Source organism: Cheilinus undulatus, linkage group 10, assembly GCF_018320785.1.
Source record: "Cheilinus undulatus linkage group 10, ASM1832078v1, whole genome shotgun sequence".
Taxonomy (NCBI): domain Eukaryota; kingdom Metazoa; phylum Chordata; class Actinopteri; order Labriformes; family Labridae; genus Cheilinus; species Cheilinus undulatus.
In genome coordinates, this window is record NC_054874.1 from 6,573,539 (window position 1) to 6,593,260 (window position 19,722).

Sequence of the window (19,722 nt, forward strand, 5' to 3'; positions counted from 1 at the left end):
CCTTATGCATTAATACATTTGTGGAGTTTTAGGCAGGGCCAGCAGACCATAGATTGAAGTTTTTCCTTTGAATTAAACACATTAATTCCCCCTTTTTGAATTTCTAAAGGTTTGTTTTTTTCTGTGGGACAAGCACCAAATGAAATGATAACAGTACTATGCATATAGCAAAAAGTCAACAAGAAAATCTGAGTTTGAAGGTAGTTAGACTAGCTTAGCATGAAGAAAAACATCTGGTTGATTCCAGGGAGCACAGTGGCCTCTATATTTCTCAAATGGAAGAAATCTGGCAAAACCAGGACTCTCCCAAGAGCTGGTACCCCGGCCAAACTGAGCCATTAGGGGAGAAAGGTGTTAGTAAGGGAGGTGAGCAAGAAGATGGTCACTCTGACTGAAGAGGTCCAGACAGACAGCTATCACTGCAGCCCTCCACTGATCTGGACTTTATGGCAGAGTGGCTAGATGTGTAAAACACATGTAAGCCCGTATAAAGTTTGCAACAAAACAACTCACATGACTCACACAATCACCTTTCTTTCCCTTTCTGGGGCTCTACTTGTAGTTCAGCACATTGTCTTGACCTCGTCTCCATGCCTACATGGATTGGTCAATGCCATATAATTTACTGGTTAAGTGACTTAATGATTTGATGGTTAGACAGGTGTACCTAATAAAGTGATCGGTCAGTGAACATAGTCATTTATGAATTTATTTTGAAAGAAACATATTAATTATTATCAAACAAAGCCACATGGATCTTGCTTGCAGCCTCTGAGCTCCACAGTTGATGCAGGCATGAATATGGCATTGATCCTTGCAAATAGAAATAGAAAGGAAAGATAATAAAGTAAATAGTGCTTTCCCCAACTATTATTTTGAAATAAGGACAAGAAAAAAACATTGTCTCTTTAATATGAAGCCACAAACTGCAACAACAAATCAAAAGAGAAGTTTTTTAGCATGTGGCTCAAGTATAAAGACACTTGTTTTATAGTGTGGGTTTCATGCAAGATCAAAAGTCTGTGACCAAAATGTCGTTCTTAAACAACTTACACTGTGAAGGTGAGGGAAATTTTCTTTGCACCTTTTTTACCTGGATTGCAGTGGACAATATCAAATAAATCTAATGTACATGCATGACAACAAATGATGCATCCTCTCATCTCAGCCAAAGCAGCTCTGCAGCCTCAGTATCAGCTCTATTCAGAGCTGAAAGCTGTGGTTTTTTTATAATGCTTTGGGAGGCTGGCTGTGTCTTGCAAACACAATGCCATCATTGACCTACTGACCGCTCTCTCCCAGGCAGTCAATAGCACAACCATCTGAACAACAGAAAACCCAGGGGTCTGTCCGGCAGGATATGCACAATGACAATGCCGTGGAGTTTCTACCTTCTCTTACCTCTTCTTTTAGCTCTGAGGATTCACAATGCACACTCGGCTCCTGATTTCTCTCGTAAGTGCTCCTATTTTTACATTTCAAAGTGCTTAATCAGAGGAAAATGAAATGCTGACTTTTTATTTCTTTTTTGGCAGTTGGAAAGGAAGCTTATGAGAGATATTTAACCTCCTGTAATTTTTTTCGCATCCTTCTTTTCCAACAGCTGCTCAGACTCATGCTGAATGCCATAATGAGAGTCCTGATCTTAATCCTTATCAGAACAGGACTTTAGCTTTTTATAAACTGCAATTGTCTCTAGGCAATAAAATATGATGCATGACGTTGCGATGTCTTGAGACAAAGCCAAAGGTTGCTTTAGTCTTCAGCACCTCCTTTGTGAATGTTCTGGTGTATCTCTCTATCTGACTTCTGCAGGGTTTCCATTTTTTGTGTGGCTGCAGCCTCAGAGGGGCCTAATAATAGTTCATTGTGAGCAAGTGCCTGGTACAGCCTCTCATTTGCTCCCTAAAGGTTCAAACAGGCCCTTTGGTGCAGACACAGAGAAACACAAGGGAAACACAAATGGGATGAAAGACATCTCAGCGTTTATGTTCTGTTGTCTGGTATGTTTATCTTATATGTTTGTATATGCGGTCATAATCCAAATATTGTCTTGGAGAGCTACACCCAATGACTCAGACTCCACCCAGTCGACAACTTGGACTTAGCTACGATGGCAAAAAGTACTTCTCATGGGCCACAAGGCTATATCGATATCTAACCAGCTTTGGTTTGAACCTTTTCCTCACCTGTGCAGCTAACTCACTGAGTAACTTCGCACACAGTCCTCTCCATGACCCTAAAGGGCTGTGATAAAAGAATTGGCCCCCCTCCTGATTTCTTATTTTTGGCATATTTGTCACACTCAAATGTTTCAGATCATCAAACAACATATTAAACAGACAACCTGAGTAGATAAAAAATGAAATGAGTCTTCATATCACTGAGCAGGAATTTTTGTCAACTCATCTTTGCAGAATTGTTTAAATTCAGCCACGTTGGAGAGTTTTCCAGCATGAATGGCCTGTTTAAGGTCATGCCACAACATCTCAATGTAAGTCCAGACTTTGGCAAGGCCACTCCAATGATCCTAATTTTGTTTATTTAGCCTTTCAGAGGTGGATTTGCTGGTGTGTTTTAGATCATTATCCTGCTTCATAACCCAAGTGTGCTTGAGCTTGAAGTCAGGAACTGATAGCCGGACATTTTCCCTTAGGATTTTCTGGTAGAGAGCAGAGTTTATGGTTCCATCAGTTATGACAGGTGCTCCAGGTCCTAAAGAAACAAAGCAGCCCCAGACCATCACACTGCCACCACCATGTTTGACTGTAGCGATGATGTTCTGCTGATGAAATGCTGTTAGTTTTACTCCGGATGTAACGGGACGCACACCTTCCAAAATGTTCAACTTTTGTCTTGTCAGTCGACAGAATTTTTTCCCAAAAGTCTCGGGGATCATAAGGATGTTTTTAGTCAAACATGAGACAAGCCTTTGTTTGGCCTTGGAACTCTTTCATGGATGCCATTTTTGCCCAATCTAGTTCTAATTGCTGCGTCATGAACTCTGACCTTAACTGAGTCAAGTGAGGCCTGCAGATCTTTAAATGTTGTTCTGGGTTCTTTTGGGACCTCCTGGATGAGTCATCGATGCGCTCTTGAAGTAATCTTGGTAGGCCAGCCCCTCTTGAGAAGGTTCACATCTACTTTAAGTTTTCCTCTTTTGTGGATAATGGCGCTCAATAAGTCCCAGTGTCTTAACCCTTTCCAGACTGATAGAACTCAATTACTTTGTCTCATGTTTTCTTGAATTTCTCTAGATTTTTTTGGACTGTAGTTGGCGCGACGATGTGTTGGTTTTTGAGATCTTTTAGCCTACCTTACTTTGTCAAACAGGTTCTAAGGAATTTCTGGATACAACAGGTCTGGCAGTAATCAGGCCTGGATGTGGATAGTGAAATCGTCAGTACTGCACTCTTTGTGTAATTTTGTAAGGCTGGCAACTCCTGGGAAGGTTCACCACTTTTCCAAGTTTTCCCCTTTTGTGGGTAATGGCTGTCACCATGGTTTACTGGAGTCCCAAAGCCTTAGAAATGTCTGTGTAACCCTTTCCAGACGAATAAATATCAATGACTTTATCTCTTCTTCATGAATTTCTCTAGATTTTTTTGGACTGTAGATGGTGCCATGATGTGTTGCTTTTTGAGATCTTGTAGCCTACTTCACTTTGTCAGACAGATTTTTTTAAGGGATTTCTGGATTCAACAGGTCCTTGCCATAATCAGGCCTGGATGTGGTGAGCGAAACAGAAATCAGGTAATCACTGTAAATTTAAGATTTAAGAGGGGGGCAATTACTTTTTCACACAGGGAATCTGAAACATTCAAGTGTGACAACTAAGCAAAAGAAAAAAAAGAAATCAGGAAGAGGGCAAACACTTTTTCATAGCACCATATATCATTGTTTCAAACTGATGTAGTGTGTAGCGAGTCTACTTTGAATGGTTGTGACATTACAGCTTACAATCAAATGTAAAAAGCTGCACAGACTAAATAATGTTGTGGCTGATAAGGGACTGTAGGAAGTAGTGAGTGGGCATGTCCTTCCTTTTAACCTTTTTCATGACTCTCTAACGGCTCTTTTTCCAGTGTAGATTCACCTCAGCTTAAACTTTGGGGTTAATAACTGAATAATCATGTGATCAACTTTTGGTTTGTGTTAATTTATGCGCCCCCTTGTGGACAAAGCAGCATCTCTTATCTCTTTGCTGGGGAAAATGTAAAGAAAGGCTGACCCTGTTACAGCAGTTTCAGGTGTTGTTAAAGCAATATGGAAACAATGTTGTTGCAGATAGATAACAGTGATGCCCTGCAACCACAGACAGAAACATAAACATGTGTTTAGCGCTACCTTGTGTTCTCTTTTAGAATATCTCCACACCATCCTAAAAAACCACACAGCTCATGCTTGTGAAGGAGAAACGCTCATCATTGAGTGTCCCTCCAGGACGTCTGTGTCGGTCCTGTCAGCTTTCTATGGACGACGGGTTCCTAATCAGTATCTGTGCCCCTCTGTGAACCCAAACATCACTGAGGAGGAGGATTCAGAGTGTGCTTCACCAGTCGCTATCCAGGTAAAAAGCCACAGTGAGATGAATGTGAAGTTAGTTTATGTTTTTTGTTTTTCATGGCTCATACAGAAAATTAAAGCTTGTATATTTCTATCACTCTTGCAGAAGGTAGTGTCAGAGTGTCAGGATCGCCGGTCCTGTCACATCCCAGTGTTCAGTCCAGTGTTTGGCCAGGACCCCTGTCCCCTCACCAGCAAGTATCTTCTGGTGGCCTACAAGTGCAGACCAGGTGAGCTGCAAGGACTTTTGATTATGTTGCTTAGCTGTATTTTTTTGTATAACTTTTGCAGCTTATGACTAAGCCTTTATCTGTTTATCTATTAAATGCTTAAAAAAAACAGCATTATTGATTCACTTCCAGAACTTTTGCATGCAAAAATCCTATTTCTTATCCTAGGTGCAGATTTCAGCCAAACATGCACCATTAAATTCAAAATTTTCCCTGAAATGTGATAGAATTAAAAATAAACAGGCATGAACCAAACTTGCAGATGCAGATAAGACTTCTGAACCCATCTGAACGTGTGTAAAGATACTTGGGCAAATATACATAATACATCCCATCACTGCATTCTGGGAGTTTTTCTGTAGGCCAAGTTATTGTCATCAAACATCAGTACAAAAGTGAGGTGGTTGGTGTATAGAAACAAAAGAAAAGTGCATTCAGGGTGCTGACACTCTCCAGGTTGGCTAGCTGGTTCATGACCTCTCCTCAGACCAAAATCTTGTCAGACAGTCGTGGGGTGGTGAAGTGTGCAGCGATGGGCGATCAAGGACAGAGAGAGGAATTCTGGTAGACAGAAAAACTCTGCCACAGCATATATGTTATTTTCTGAATGTTTCACAGCAGTGATGCTCTAAATAAGTGACAAAAAATGACAACTCAACGTGAATGTGCTGGAAGGTGAAGGATTTCACCTTCTGTTTTGATGTAGTGCTGCAAGTGCCTCTGCTCTACCTCTGTATGTTCACCAATTGTTTAATTAATTTCCATTCATCCACTATCTAACATGCACATGTTAACATAAGTCTCTGTTTCAGACAGATAGAGGGAAAAGACAGTGATGTCTCCTGATTCCTAAAAGTTTTTCTTCATGTCCTGACCTGCAGATCATTTTCAGATCACCTGGGTAAACAAACAAATGGTGCATGCTGATTGGTCCTTATGTCTGTAAACCATGCAGCACACACTGATGCAGGTGCATCCTGTTTATTGTTTTTATTATAAGACAGGGGTTGGCAACTTGAGACCCCGCCCCCTTCCCTCAGTGCACCCCAGAAGTCAATTTCAGATATCAGAAAAGTTTTTCACACATGAAAAATGTAAGTATTATCACAATCATGTTTGATTAGTAGTTTATGTTCATTTCTCTGCAGGAAAATACAAATACAAATAGGCCGTAATGTTTTTTTTTTTTAGTTCTTTTATGAAGCATTTCTAAATGCATTACAAAAATGAGAAATGTAAGTAAAATACACTTCAACAACTTATAAATATTCTGCCTTTTGTACTGAAAAAGTTACTAAAATTGTCTTTAGCTCTTTTTCTACCTTATTCAAAAGTCACTATTTGCATTTGAGTTTGAAAAATACAAAAGCTGGTACAAAAAATTAAGATGATTGCTATATGTTTGTCAGTTTGATCTTATTATGGGTGTCCTTTTACTCAAATATGGCTCTTTGGCTGTGAGAATTAAACCCTTTAAGTAACTAATGTTGCCTATCCCTCCTATATGATAAGACAAACATTACCAGACATTATTCTGTGTGTAATTCTCAAGAGTTACTGTGATCGTGGAAAGTATGAAAATATGGGCAGGTGCTCACAGGTCAGCTCTGAATAAATTGTTAGTTTAGAACAATATGTTATTATTCATGCTTGCTTTTTTATTTTAAAGTTAATTTAGACTACCAGGGGGTGCAATGATCTAGAGCAGTGTTATTCAACCCTGCTTAACCAAAGAGCCAAATTGTTGTAAAATACCTGCAGATTTCCTCCAGTTTAAAAATGTAAATCTACCCCTGATGATTTAAAATATCTTTATTCTGTCATAAAAATAAGAAAAAGTTAAAATATTTAGATAAAAAGTCAGGAATGCGGGAAAATACATTTCTGTTTTCATTTCATATTCTTGATTTAGCATCTCACAGTTATCAGTTAGGATTTTGACTTTTTGTTTCATATTTTGATCATTTCAATTCACATTTTTTTTTACTTTTTATCTTATTTTTTACCTTTCTTGATCCTCAATTTTCAAATTCTAAGTAATATTCTGACATTTTAACTCACATCTTGACCTTTTAGCTCCTTACTTTGACTTTTATCTCATATTTTGGCCATCTGTATCCTCAATTTTAAGTCATATTTTGACCTGTGAAACTCAAAATGTATTCATTTCCTCAGGCTTTGACATTTTTAACCAATGATTTTGAAATTTATCTCAATTTTTGACCTTTATATTCATGATTTCAAATATTTATCTCATGTTTTGACCCTTAAAAACCATGATTTAAACTTTCTTTCTAATATATTTGCCTTTTAAAAACATGATTTTGACTTTTAATGCCTTTTGAGCTAAAAAGTTTGAATTTTTATCTCAGATTTTGAGCCGTTAAACTGACCATTTTTACTTTTCTACATCTCTAAACCATTTATCATTAGTGCTAAGGCTTTTTTCCCCATAATAAATTGCTGGTAAAAAATGAGGTTGACAGTTAATGGTTAAATGTTCGACCCTCAGGTTGGACCCTAATTCAGAAGTCAGCACTTGCCGTGATTAAATTTGACATCCCTGATCTAAATGGTGAAAAGAAGCAAAAATAAGTTAAAGTAGCATTAAAAATAAGTTAAAAGAGGCAAGAAAATGGTCAAAAAAGTGGCAAAATGGGTGAAAAGGGCAAAAATGGGTGAGAGGTGACCAAAATATTAAATACAGGTGTCAAAAATAGTCAGAAAGCAGTAAAAAGTGCCAAAAAATGAGTGAAAAGTGACTAAAATGCTCTAAACAGCAATTTGCCATGGACATATATCAGCACTCCTGTCGTTAATTGTTTGTTTTGTTTTTTACAGAGCACCACCGTACAAGGCTGGTGTGTGAAAATGAGCGTATGAGGCTGATGTGTAAAAATGAGACCGTCCTTGCAATCTACTCCGCCACCTTTGGGCACCTGCTGCACGGCAGTCCTTACTGCCCCCAGGAGCCGGGATCACATGCTGACATGGGTCTGAAACTACAGCATAATGCCTCATATATTTGAGAAAGAATGCAAGAAATACTGTATAGCCATTTTCACACATTCAACCCTGAATGTTTCTAGATCGTTTCAGGGTAACCTACCCAGAAATTTTCCTGACTTGCTTTTGGCAGGAAGATTTCTGCAGGGGAGATGTGGTAAAGCAAGGAAACTTAAAAGTAAAGTCTATTTGTGTGCACACCCAGATAAATGAACATTTTCAGGGGTTTTGTGCAAGTTTAAATAGGGCTCATGGCATCTATATTCACGGTGGAGAGTAATAGTTAAAGGCAAAATTATGAATTAAAGTTAAGTGTTTACTGATGCATCCTCAGTTAGGTTATGTTCTATTGTTAATGCTGATACTCAGAGCAGACAAGAACATAAAAAAATATGAAACTGATTCCAGATATTATTTTCCAGAGTGTCTGTCCCCTTCAGCTCTGAGGAAGGTGTCCCGCAGGTGTCATGGCAGATCTAACTGCTCGGTTCTAGCTGATATCCAAACCTTTGGTGACCCCTGCTTCTCCGGCACCAGGAAACACCTGCGGGTGTCCTTCACCTGTGGTAAGAGGCAAAAGTGAAATCTCTGTCTAATAAATATACAATCTGCTGTGTCATATATGAAAAAAAATCTCTATTCCTCTCCAGTGCCTCGGTATCTTCTGGACGACGTTGGTCGCGGGTCAACAGATCCCTTCATGATCTCAGACTACACACACGGTAAGAGAAACGCTCAGAGAACTCACAGGTTGTGTGTCATGCAGCAGACTTTGACTGACGTCTGAGACCCGGACCCCCTCTCACCTGCAGGTGGATGGTACACTGGCCCCACCTACAGGCCTCAAAATGTGCTCTTAACCAACTCTCTGGAGATCATTGAAAAAATATTGGGTATGTGCAATGATGCCTGCAGAAGTGAGGCTGAGGTTGCATGTAGAAAGTAACCATTAATGTTGATGATATTTAAAGGGCCATTCAGGTATTTTTGTTTTGGATGTAGAAATGGAAACATAGCTCCATGTGCAGCTGACTAACTGAGACTGACTGTAATCCTGTCTTGCATCTCTTCCAGGTCTTCCTGAGCGAGTAGCTCTGTATTTTGTCTCTGGCATCTGTGCTGGTCTGGTTTTCCTGCTCTGCCTGTTTGGCCTGCGCTCCACAGTTGTGAGGGATGTAAAAGATCTGGTCTCTGACCTGAACGATGAGCTGAAAGCATCACGAAGAAAGCGCAAGGAGATCATAGAGGACCTCTTCGACGATGACATCTCTGACACGTCATCCTTCCGCCGCCTCACACAGTCCTACCGCACCGCAGACATCCTCAGCCCCTCTACGCTGAGTGTAGAGATGGTCAAGTATGAAGGGGAGCAGATGAGGGAGCTGCCCAGTGGAGACATCTGGCCAGCCCGAGACTCCTGCCCTTACGCCATTCATAAGATCAAAACAACTGAGTGAAGTCCCATATACGAGTGACGCTAAAGCATCCCTCTGCTTTGAGTTAAGTTCTTGGTTTGAATAAAAAACACAAGTATACTCTCTGCACTCTGCACAACAAAGAATGAAATGGACAAGATTGGCTGACTGATCCTGATTTTAGTCAAATAAGACATTTAGTTCTCTGAATTCTTGACAACAAGTACTTGTGGGGGCAAAACATTCAACCTTACTAATTTATTTCAAATATTTTTCTTTCCATTTGTAGAGTTCTCTGTCATGTAAAAATGCCTAAACTAGTCCTTTATTGTGATGCAACATAAAATAAAGATTGTGTTATTGAAGTATGGTGATTGTGGTCTGTTATAAACTTCCCTGCTGAGAACCTGCAAAGGTTTGAGAACAATTAATGGGCAAACTGGGTCTTCTACATTTTACATACTCTCCTATTCTGATGCACAATCCCCAACTCCAAAAAAAGTTGGGACACTGTTTAAAATGTACACAAGGTGTACATGGTAACACAAGGTGTTTAATTTTCAGACTGCTACAATTTTTGTTTTTTGTTTTTTGTTTGTTTGTTTTGTGTTTGTTTGTTTTTTTGGTAAATACACACATTTTGAATTTTATGCCTGCTGCAACATATTCCAAAAAAAGGTGGGGCAGATAAAAAAATAATGAAATAATAACAATGAAAATCACATGGAATCTTCCACAGGTAAGTAGGGTAATTGCTAACAGGCTATTTTTCCATAACTGGGAACATAAAGAACACTGCTGAAAGGTTCAGTCAATCACAAACAAGCATAGTGCGAGATTTTGTGAAAGACTGCTATGGCAAATAGGTCAACAGTTCACAGACAATGTTCCTCGGCATGCATTTGCAAGAAATTTATAGAGTTCATCATCTACAGTTCATACTATCATCAAAAACTTCAGAGAATCTGGAGAAATCTCTGCACATAGAGGCAATGCTGGAAAACAACATTGTATGCATGTGACCTTCGACCCCTCAGGTGGCACGCCTTTGTAGAAAAACGGCATCATTCTATGATTTATATTACAACATGGCCTTGGGAACACTTCAGAAAACCTTTGTCAGCTGGGTCACTGTAGGATAACACTACCATGCAAATGAAAGCCACATATCAATAACATCCAGAAGTGCTGCTGACTTCTCTGGGCCTGCGCTCACAGGGTAAATTTGTTTTAACTTTTGTAAAAATGTAAGTATCCATGTTTTTCCTTACTTCTGTTCTTTAGCTTCAGTAATCCTAACATACTGAACAAGGTTGTTATAGTTTTGTTTGTTTAATACGTTTTTATTTTTTATTTTGTTTTCACTTTTTGTGTTCAATTTCAGTTTAGTTAAGTTTTACAGCTGCTAGTTCAGTTTAGTTTTTATTTTGAAAAAAATGCATCATTTTATTAGTTTCAGTGTTAGCTTTGGGCTTTTTCGAATACAGGGCAGACATTTTAAAAAATATATGCAGTGCTTAACAAATTTATCAGACCACCTGTCATATTTGTCTCAGAGACCATCCAGCATCATGAAGTGCTTTAATGCGAACTCTTTCCTTTTGAGCTCTCAACGTTTTACCATTTTGAACAGGAATGAGGAATTTCAAACTGAATTCACCTTTTTATAACCAAATTTGAGCCGGCTCACTGGGCTTCTCTGAGAAGTCAGAAATGAATCAAGCATAACATTCAACCACTAAAACTCATTTTTCTGTTCAGGAATGCAAGTAAATAACTATAATTTCACATATTAATCAAGAAATAATAATGTGCTTTACTATTTTTTCAATTTTTTTGGAAATCAGTAATTTTGAAAATTCATGGATAACAATAATAATTCTATTTTAGCATTTAAAATATAATTTCGGTTAACGAGCTTCAACATATTGGTGTATTAACCATTGCAGAAACATAAAAAAATGATTTCAGTAATTACCAATGCTGTTAATTTAGGGCAGCTGAGGCATAAACCTTACTTTGGGGGGGTCGTCTAATAAATTTGTTAAGCACTGTACATGCAAACAGGCTACTCTTCACTTATTTTATTCATTTAAAGACGATGTTGGAATAAATCTCCAGACATAAAACTACCTCTGTGGGAAGTCTAAACCAATCACATCAGGTCACTTTACACTCCCCAGACTTGGATGTAGGTGCCAGTCAAAATGGTTGTGTCAAAGTCTAAAACTAAGGATATTTTGGCTCTATTTTTATTTTATTTTAGGTAGTTTTGTAAGTCCCCAGTTTTTGGTAAGATAGTTTTTTTTCTGAAATTTTAATTTTATTCAGTTTCAGTTAACTAAAACGATGTTTGAATTGTAATTGTTGTTGTTTATTTAGTTTTAGTGACCTATAATAACCCTGGTGCTGAACACGACACATTCCTGGTTTTGAAATGTAAATAATGATGAACTTACCGCATGTTGTCGCAGATTTTCGTTCTTATTATTTTCGGCTGTGATGCTGTGTTTATGCCACTGCAGAAGGTGGCGGTATTTGTCTCCTTCTGGTTTCCAGCCACCAACAAAAACCAAGCTGAAGAAGCCTGGAGAGGAGGGGGACAGGAGTGGGAGGGAGTCCACATAGCAGCAAACTCTGTGCTGGAGCGATATTAGCTTAAAACTGCCAGCCATGTAGTATGACCAGCCCGGTCCATGTGCAGGAGACAAGCCGGATATTTCAAGGCTTGTGACACAGTGGCGCTTTAACCAGGATATTTTGTGACCTCTCGGCTCTGTTTGTAACCACTGTTCAACAACAACAATAACATCAACATCTGGCTAACAAGCGGTTAGCATTAGCATCCAACCACTGAACAGCTGTCACCCCGGAAGGCCGCCGCCAACGCCGCCGCCGCCGCCGCACCGGGTGGGGATTTAACTTTCTCTGTCCGTGTCTGGACTGAGCCGACACAAAGTGGCTAGCAAATGATAAGTCTCTGTTTAATCATCATCGGTAAGAATGGACTCCTCTTTGGGGATATGCGAAGAGGAATGCTTGGCAATATCCTTTTTGAATTAAGTTACAACCTTTTTTTCAGTTTGCTTTAGCTCGTGGGCTAACGTTAGCTTAGTGAGTGTCGTCAGTTAACGTCAGCTAACTTTCTATTATCAGTTAATTACAGTATATTTAAACTGAGCTGTATTTATGTAGCTAGCTGGCGAACTCCTTAGACTTCCTTTTTTTCGTCGTAGTTCTTTTATAATTACAGCTGACATGAAATGAAGCACACTGACTTCTTAAATACCAGTATAACCAGTCTTATAATTTCTTAGTGAATTAAAGACACTTGTTCCTGTCCACCTTGTATGACGACAGCCATGTCTAACTTTCGTTTGCTGCCGTTAACAGCTACTGAATTGCTTTCCTTATTTTCTTCACTGCCTCATGACTTGCCATTTGTCACATTAATTTTCCACCTTCTTTTAATAAGCACGGCTTATTCTTTAACGCTGACCACCACCTCTTTGTACTCTCAGGCTCACCACACACTCACTGAAAAGGCAATAATGAGTAAAAATGCTACTAAGATCTTGTGTTTTTCAAGCACATCTCTCACTCCTTGTCCAAATGATTCCTTGATTGTGATGTTCACACTGTGAGAGGTCAGGAGCTGAGGGCTGGCCAGCAGGAGCCCAGACTACTGTCTCTTATTGAGCGCAGTGGAGAGTTTATGTAAGTATTAGTGTACTGGGTGACCTGAAATTCATGTATTTTTGTCAGGAAGGAGGTGAACTTGGTGAGATGAAAACAGCGCACAAGATTATGTGTTTGTCAGCATCATCTACCACTTTCAGCCCTCAGTGGAAGCTCAGCTGGAGCTTGTCTGAATAGTCTGCCCTATAAGGATGGAAACTGATAAGATTTTATTGATATTGATGCCACTATAAATTCTGCTTATCGAATCAGTTCTTTATCGATTCCCTTATCAATCTCTTCCTGTGAATTTTCTTTTTGGAAAAAGTAGACTCTTACTAGGGCTAGTCTCTTTCTGATCAGAGAACAAGATGTACCATCAGTGACAGTCAATGACAAGCACAATTAAATTACTGGCTAGAATAAACTGTATTGATCAAAAAAAATAAATAAATAAATAAAAAATAAACATTAAGTGTTTGCAGGGTGTCCACAGGGTAGTTAAAGTGCTAAAAGTTGATGATCAGTTTAGCTGCAATTAAGGCAATTAGAAAGACTTAGCCTAAATGCATGATGATAAGGTCTTATATTTGTTTGTGTTTTATTTTAATAGTAATCTAAAGAGGATGCTGGTGTCAAAATACTTTAAAATAAGAATTCACGAGTATTATGATGATCCTGATATAGGAAATTATACCTTTTTTTTTTTCTTCTAACCTAAATGTAGGCTGTTCTGCTTTTAAGCTTTAACTGCAGTGCAAAATTTGTAAATAGGTACTTCTAGATTGTGATGTAACTGCTTTTAGGAGGCTTAAGTAAAAAATAAGACCTTCCATTCAGCTACCATATGGTATCCTTTATAATTCTTTTAGTCTGGTTTCAAAATTCTCCAAGAAAGCCTTATTTACATACTACAATATGCTAGGGCTGGGCAGTTAATAGAAAATTAGATTAAATCGCAATATGGCCTGCCACAGTTTTCAAATTGCAGAAGGTGCAATATTTCTTCGACCTGAAATTTGTGTCAAAATAGCAGTTTTAAACTTTTTTTGCAGCAGAAATGCTATGCATGGCATATCATGCAGTCATTCAAGTGCCAACTATTTTTTTAGAATAGTCTATAAAAATCCCACCTTCATGTTTGTACTTTTTTCTTATTAAATATGAGAATTATGGAAAAACACTTCACTGCACCAGTTATATCCAATTTGCAATACGAGTCCAAATCATCATAATTAGATATTTTTAAAGACTTTTTCAGCCCTTGTTTAAGAATTAAAGAGAGTTAAGGAATAATCACATATCAAATTGCAATCACAATATTAGAGAAAACAGTTGCAATTAGATCCTTTTCCAAAATCATTCAGCCCTACATTATACTAAAGGAATTTTCTTTTCTTTGTTATATTTTTGTCATATTGTAGGCTCAAAACATAGCTGTAGCTGTGTTGCTAAAGTAATGGGTTAGAAATTGAAGATGCAGTAGTCTTAAAATGTATGAAGAGGGTCTTGAATAAAGTCTTAAATCGTATTAAATGAACTGTAAGATTTTCTGTATTTGCCCTGTGTTTGGGAGGAGAACATGCTCAAATTTTCCTGAATTCTCTTTTTTTGCTGGAAATGCCTCAGTGAAAACAAACTCCTCTCTGGATCTTCAGTTTATGAACTTCCATTAGAATACAATACCACCACTCAGTTCCTTTAAAACATACATATAACACTAGTCCCTCCAGCCCTACTCCACTCCATGCAGGTGTCTTTATCTGGTAACTTTTGCATTTACTGCTTCCTTTATTAAGATGAAACAAAACATTTTTTTTCCTCAAGCAGAAAAGGATTCAAAATCTGAGCTGTATCATAACAGGATAGAGAGCAAAACACATTTGATATATCAAAATCTGACTGTTATAGGGTCACACTGAGTAATAAACAAAGGGTGATTTAGATTGCAGAGTGTAGTAATTGAGATTAAAGTTCAATCAGTGAATGGTCTTACATAAAGATTACATTGTTGAAGGCTGTTTGTCAGGCACTATCAGAATAATAACTAAGCCATATTTAGCATTTTCAGGTCATGTCAAGGTTTTTCCAGTTGTTTAGATCTGCACAGTATCTGTGAGAAAAGTTGCATGCTATAATAACCACAATATTAAGAGTCAGGTGTCTGCTTGTCTGTCTGATACAGAAAATTGCTGCATGGATCAATGTCTCCTCAGACAATAGAAAGTCGGCCACAGGCCTGTGGTGCTGTAATAATTTTGTTCAGTGTTACGTAAGCAGGATTTTAACCCGGGTCTTGGCAGCTGAAGTGTTCTGTGAAAGGGGATGTTGTGAGTGACAGTGGTGGGTGTGTCATACCATCCGTGCTGTTTGTGTTCGTAGCAGGTTGTGGCATGTGTGCACTTGTGTGAGGGAGAAAGCTGCTTCCAGCAGCAGGCAGGCAGCTCACTTCCCATTAACCAGAATTCCTCAACTCAGTCCTGGACTGTAATGGGACTCACATGGGCGCTCAAGCTCCGTCCTCAGCTGACTGTGTAAAAACTGCTCACACTAAACTCCAGTCATGAAGTTCAGGTGCCATCAGGATGTGAGTTGATGCTGTACAAATATTAAAAATATAGGTACAGTGATGTGGCTAAAGACTTTGTTATTGTTGGTGAAGTGCACATCATTGCAAGAGCCACACTATAAATACTTATGACAAAGTCTCTATAGTTGTTACTTGATGTTAATTTTGAGCATTTATATATGTGCTTTAAGAAACACCTTTTTCAGTATTAGCAAGAATGCACTTGTTGTGGCCGACAGAAACTCCAGTTTTTCTTGTTATATCTTGTTATTATTATTTGCTACAATGCAAAATTTTGCGTTCTTTTCCACTGATGCACCAACAGATTTTCTGATGTGATGAGCTGCAAAAGCTATAAATGCATTGACTGTAAAAAATTTAAGGAAAGTGTTGAAAATAACATTTAAGCTAAATACAGACACCATCATTTTTTCTTTTGGTGTCAGACACCAAAAATACCGACAGTTTCTCTCATGCTTGAAGACAAAAACAGAGTTTGTCCAAGCGGTCCGTCCTTTTCACCAATATAAAACCTCCTCATTAAATCAGCAGTTAGGTGTACTAGATGCAAACAGTGAATTTATACTGTACAATAGAAATAAAACTGCTACTGACATCCATTCATACTATACTATTTGCTGATGTGCTGATTAGGGACGCACAGACATGTCAGTCTACTGTGATCAGCTAGTGGTGGTAAACCAGTATCAGAACCGTCATCGGTTAAATTTCTGCCACAGAATGGATTTTTGCAACATCGTCATCACCGGTTTAAAATCCCGTTGTTGTCATGTAGTGCACATGCGAGGCATAACTGATGCCTTTGCTGGTGTCGCAAAGTGACAGAAAGCAGCTCAGTCTAAGTCCAGTCATGAATTCTGCATTTGGGTAACAGAATGTTACTGATTCACTCGCTGTGCTTTACATGCAGTACATTAAACAGGTTAAACCTGTGTTTGTTCCTCTCTAAGTTTGATATCTGCAATGTCTGCAACATAGTGACTTTCAGGCTTTGCAGAGCAGATCTGTTGGTCTGTCTGGGGCTTTAACACAAGCTGGGTCGTCTCTATTTGTTTTTAGCCCAGCGCTGCAGTGATTCGGTTTAAACAACTTTTAAAGTGTGTTTAAACTCGAGACTCTTGATGTAAGTCCATGACGAGTCCAAGAAGCGGGCTGTGGCATTCAACCAAGGCAATGCAAAGATGCCCAAATAATGTGGGCATGAACTGATGTTAGCAGCAGATGTTTATCTGTTGTGCCCTGATGAGTATTCATTTTAGCATACCCATCAGCTGATGTAGGGAAGAGGTTTATTACTGGGTAGGAGATGTGACCTGTTGAACATGGTCAGACATGGGAGAAAATTATGGTATTGTGGGAGTCTGACAACAAAAGAAGTAATGAAAAAAACATTGCTGTCAGTATCAACCATTGGCTTAATGGTTATTTTAAACTTTGATGTTGACATCAGCCCTGATTTTTACAACCTGTGCATTCCTGAAAACAAGGCTGATATCACAGAAACCAATGTTGAGCCTGTGCATCAGTACATCAGAGTAAAAAAATGCTATTTTTAAGTGAAAGCTGAAGGCAACTTAAGCTGGCCTGCAGAGGCTCATAGAGCCTTACATGATTATATAAACTGTATTCTTCAAATATGTTGAAAAATATGTTGAAGATATTAATGTGTTGAAGTAACATTTCAATCTAAACCCCATGTATAATTGTCACCACAACATGCATATTTCACTTAGGCCTGTTACATTACCAGATCTTGTATTATGTTGTCTATTCCCTTCAGAATGAGATGCTCTGAGTTGTAGATTGTCATGCAGCTTACGACATTACATGGCCTGTTGCTGAGTCAGGATATCTGCGGGGTCTGCAGGGCTGAATCATTTTCCTCCCTTCAACTGTAATCAGACTTCGTGTGCATCAGAGGGGAAGCGTGGGCAGTGCCCATTGTGCTTTTTTGACCCTGGCTGTGTTAGTCATCCATTGTTAGATAGTGAAATAAGATTCCACTCATGTACCTACATCACAGATTTAAAGCTTTAATTGCTGTTCCTCTGAAGTTGCTTCACGTTAGTACAGAAAACCTTTGTCAACAAAACACAGCTAGAGCCAGATGTGTGTCCTTGGTTAATTTTGTGTCATGCTTAAAGCTTCTGGTCTGCAGATGAGACTAAAGGAGACTGCTGCATGTGTGCATGTGCATGTCAGATTATGTTAATTCTCAAATCCCATTTTAATTGCGCAACAATTAGAATTTACCTCTGATAATTTACTTACTGATGAACTGCATGCAATGTTTTCATACCCGATGCTGTGCATGGAACCATGTTAATTACAAGAGAATGATCTGTGTATATTCTGTATTTATGTGATAAAACACTTCAGGGTTGATGTGAAGCCAGACTCTGTGCTCATGTCCTCATACAGATTAGGTGTTTTGGCCACCCCTGAAGCCGTCGTGTCTCGTCCTGTGGCTCAGCTGTCCATACCCATCAATGACAATTTTGAAATTGTGCGAGGTATGTCAATTTTTTTCTCCTTAATACTAAACATGGTAACTTTGTTTCTTCCTCTGCTCCAATGATGTATGGTCTGCCACAGGGCTCAATTCTTAGTCCTGTTCTGTTTTCACTGTACATGATTCCATTGGGAAATATTATTGACCAGTTCATCGGGGTCTCTTACCATTGTTATGCTGACGACACACAAATCTACATGCCACTTGAGTCTGGTAACATTGACAACCTTACTACACTACTAGAGTGTCTCACGACCATAGAAAAACAGATGAGCTGTAATTTTTTGCAGCTGAACACAGAAAAGACAGAGGTGATATTCTTTGGCCATGATCACTTAACTAGTAAAATAGAGTTGTCCCTTGGTCCACTAGCACCCAATATAAATCCTACAGGTAGAAATCTTGGTATTGTCTTTGATTCTCAACTCAACTTCAATTCACCTATCAGTAGTCTCATTAAATCCTGTTACTTCCACTTAAGAAACATTAATAAGATCAAATCAACTCTGTCTTTTCCCGATCTACAAAAACTCATTCATGCCTTTGTTTTTTCTCGGCTTGACTACTGCAGTTCTTTATTTACCTGCATTAGTCAGTCTGCAATGGCTCGACTCCAACAAATTCAGAACGCTGCTGCCTGGATTTTAAGAAACACAAACCGTAGGTCCCACATTACCCCAATACTTTCTTCTCTACATTGGTTGCCCATAAAATACAGAATTGATTTTAAAATCCTTTTATTAACATTTAAAGTACAACACCATCTGGCCCCTCCATATATCACTGAGCTCTTAACTCCCTATACCCAAAGTCGCAATCTAAGATCCCTAAGAGCCCCTTCATTTGCAGTTCCCAGTCCAAGACTGGCTACCAAAGGTGACCGGCATTTGCCATTAAAGCCCCTAAACTCTGGAACTCCCTACCAGAGGATATAAGGCTGACCGACTCACTCCCAGTTTTCAAATCTAAGCTTCAAACTTATTTATTTAGGAAGGCTTTTTCTTAAAATTGAAAATCCTTGTTAATCTTGGGTGCTATTTAAACTATATCTGTCTCACCCCCCTCCCTAATATATTTGTTGCATTTTTATTATGTGTATTCATCATCCCCTTTTTACTGTTGTTCGTTCTTGTTTTTAATCTGTCCCTGTTTATCTGGTTTTATTCTATGCATTTTGTAAAGCACTTTGAAACTGTGTTTTGATAAGTGCTATATAAATAAAGTTTATTATTATTATAAACAAGTGCACACTTTGAACCATTTTGGAACTGCAAAGAGTGATTAAATACTTACAATTTCCTAACTTGCAAACTGCTCTACAGTGTATCATATGGACCTCACATTCTTAGATCTTTTTGCATAAGAGTGAAGGGAGCCTTCCCTTTGCACTTGATAAGCAAATTCAAAAATCAACATAGGACACAGGAGCCTGTTGAAATAATTTATAACACCGCTGGTTTACTCCCTCAGCAGACCTTTGAACTCTTTTCCTCTTTCATTTCAGAGGCTGAAGAGGCTCTGCTTATTAACTTCTCAGTAGATTGTGAGTATTCTTTCCTTCTCTTCAGGTTAAAGTTAATTTTACTTGTGTTCTCACAGAGGTTTCAAAAAGTTTAAAATGTTTTTTGGGGGGGCTGAAAAGAGCTGAAACATGGCATTTTTCCCATCGTACTACATTTTCAGAGCATGCCCTTGGGTGAATGTCTCAATCCTTTATTTAGCAGC

At 38.6% G+C, this 19,722-nt stretch overlaps 2 protein-coding genes across 5 annotated transcripts in view; both read left to right on the plus strand.

The window, feature by feature from the left end:
• The first annotated feature begins 1,360 nt into the window (after window positions 1–1,360).
• si:ch73-335m24.2 (protein eva-1 homolog C) lies at window positions 1,361–9,449 on the plus strand. The gene is given in 8 exon segments (XM_041798066.1): window positions 1,361–1,383; window positions 1,385–1,455; window positions 4,365–4,570; window positions 4,673–4,796; window positions 7,638–7,790; window positions 8,225–8,368; window positions 8,453–8,524; window positions 8,877–9,449. Coding segments are annotated over 8 exon segments (1,176 nt in total). The 3' UTR covers window positions 9,260–9,449.
• Window positions 9,450–11,836: 2,387 nt separating this feature from the next.
• The window catches only part of ocrl (OCRL inositol polyphosphate-5-phosphatase), a 29,862-nt gene continuing 21,976 nt past the window's right edge, over window positions 11,837–19,722 (plus strand). For 2 of the 4 annotated variants that reach the window (XM_041797360.1, XM_041797361.1), the window contains exons 1-4: window positions 11,837–12,262; window positions 12,855–12,934; window positions 17,907–17,998; window positions 19,502–19,540. In XM_041797360.1, coding sequence (XP_041653294.1) covers window positions 12,221–12,262; window positions 12,855–12,934; window positions 17,907–17,998; window positions 19,502–19,540 — 253 coding nt within the window. In that variant the 5' untranslated portion in view covers window positions 11,837–12,220. The remainder of the gene's footprint in view (window positions 12,263–12,854; window positions 12,935–17,906; window positions 17,999–19,501; window positions 19,541–19,722) is intronic. The other 2 variants (XM_041797362.1, XM_041797363.1) reach the window with 2 other exon arrangements.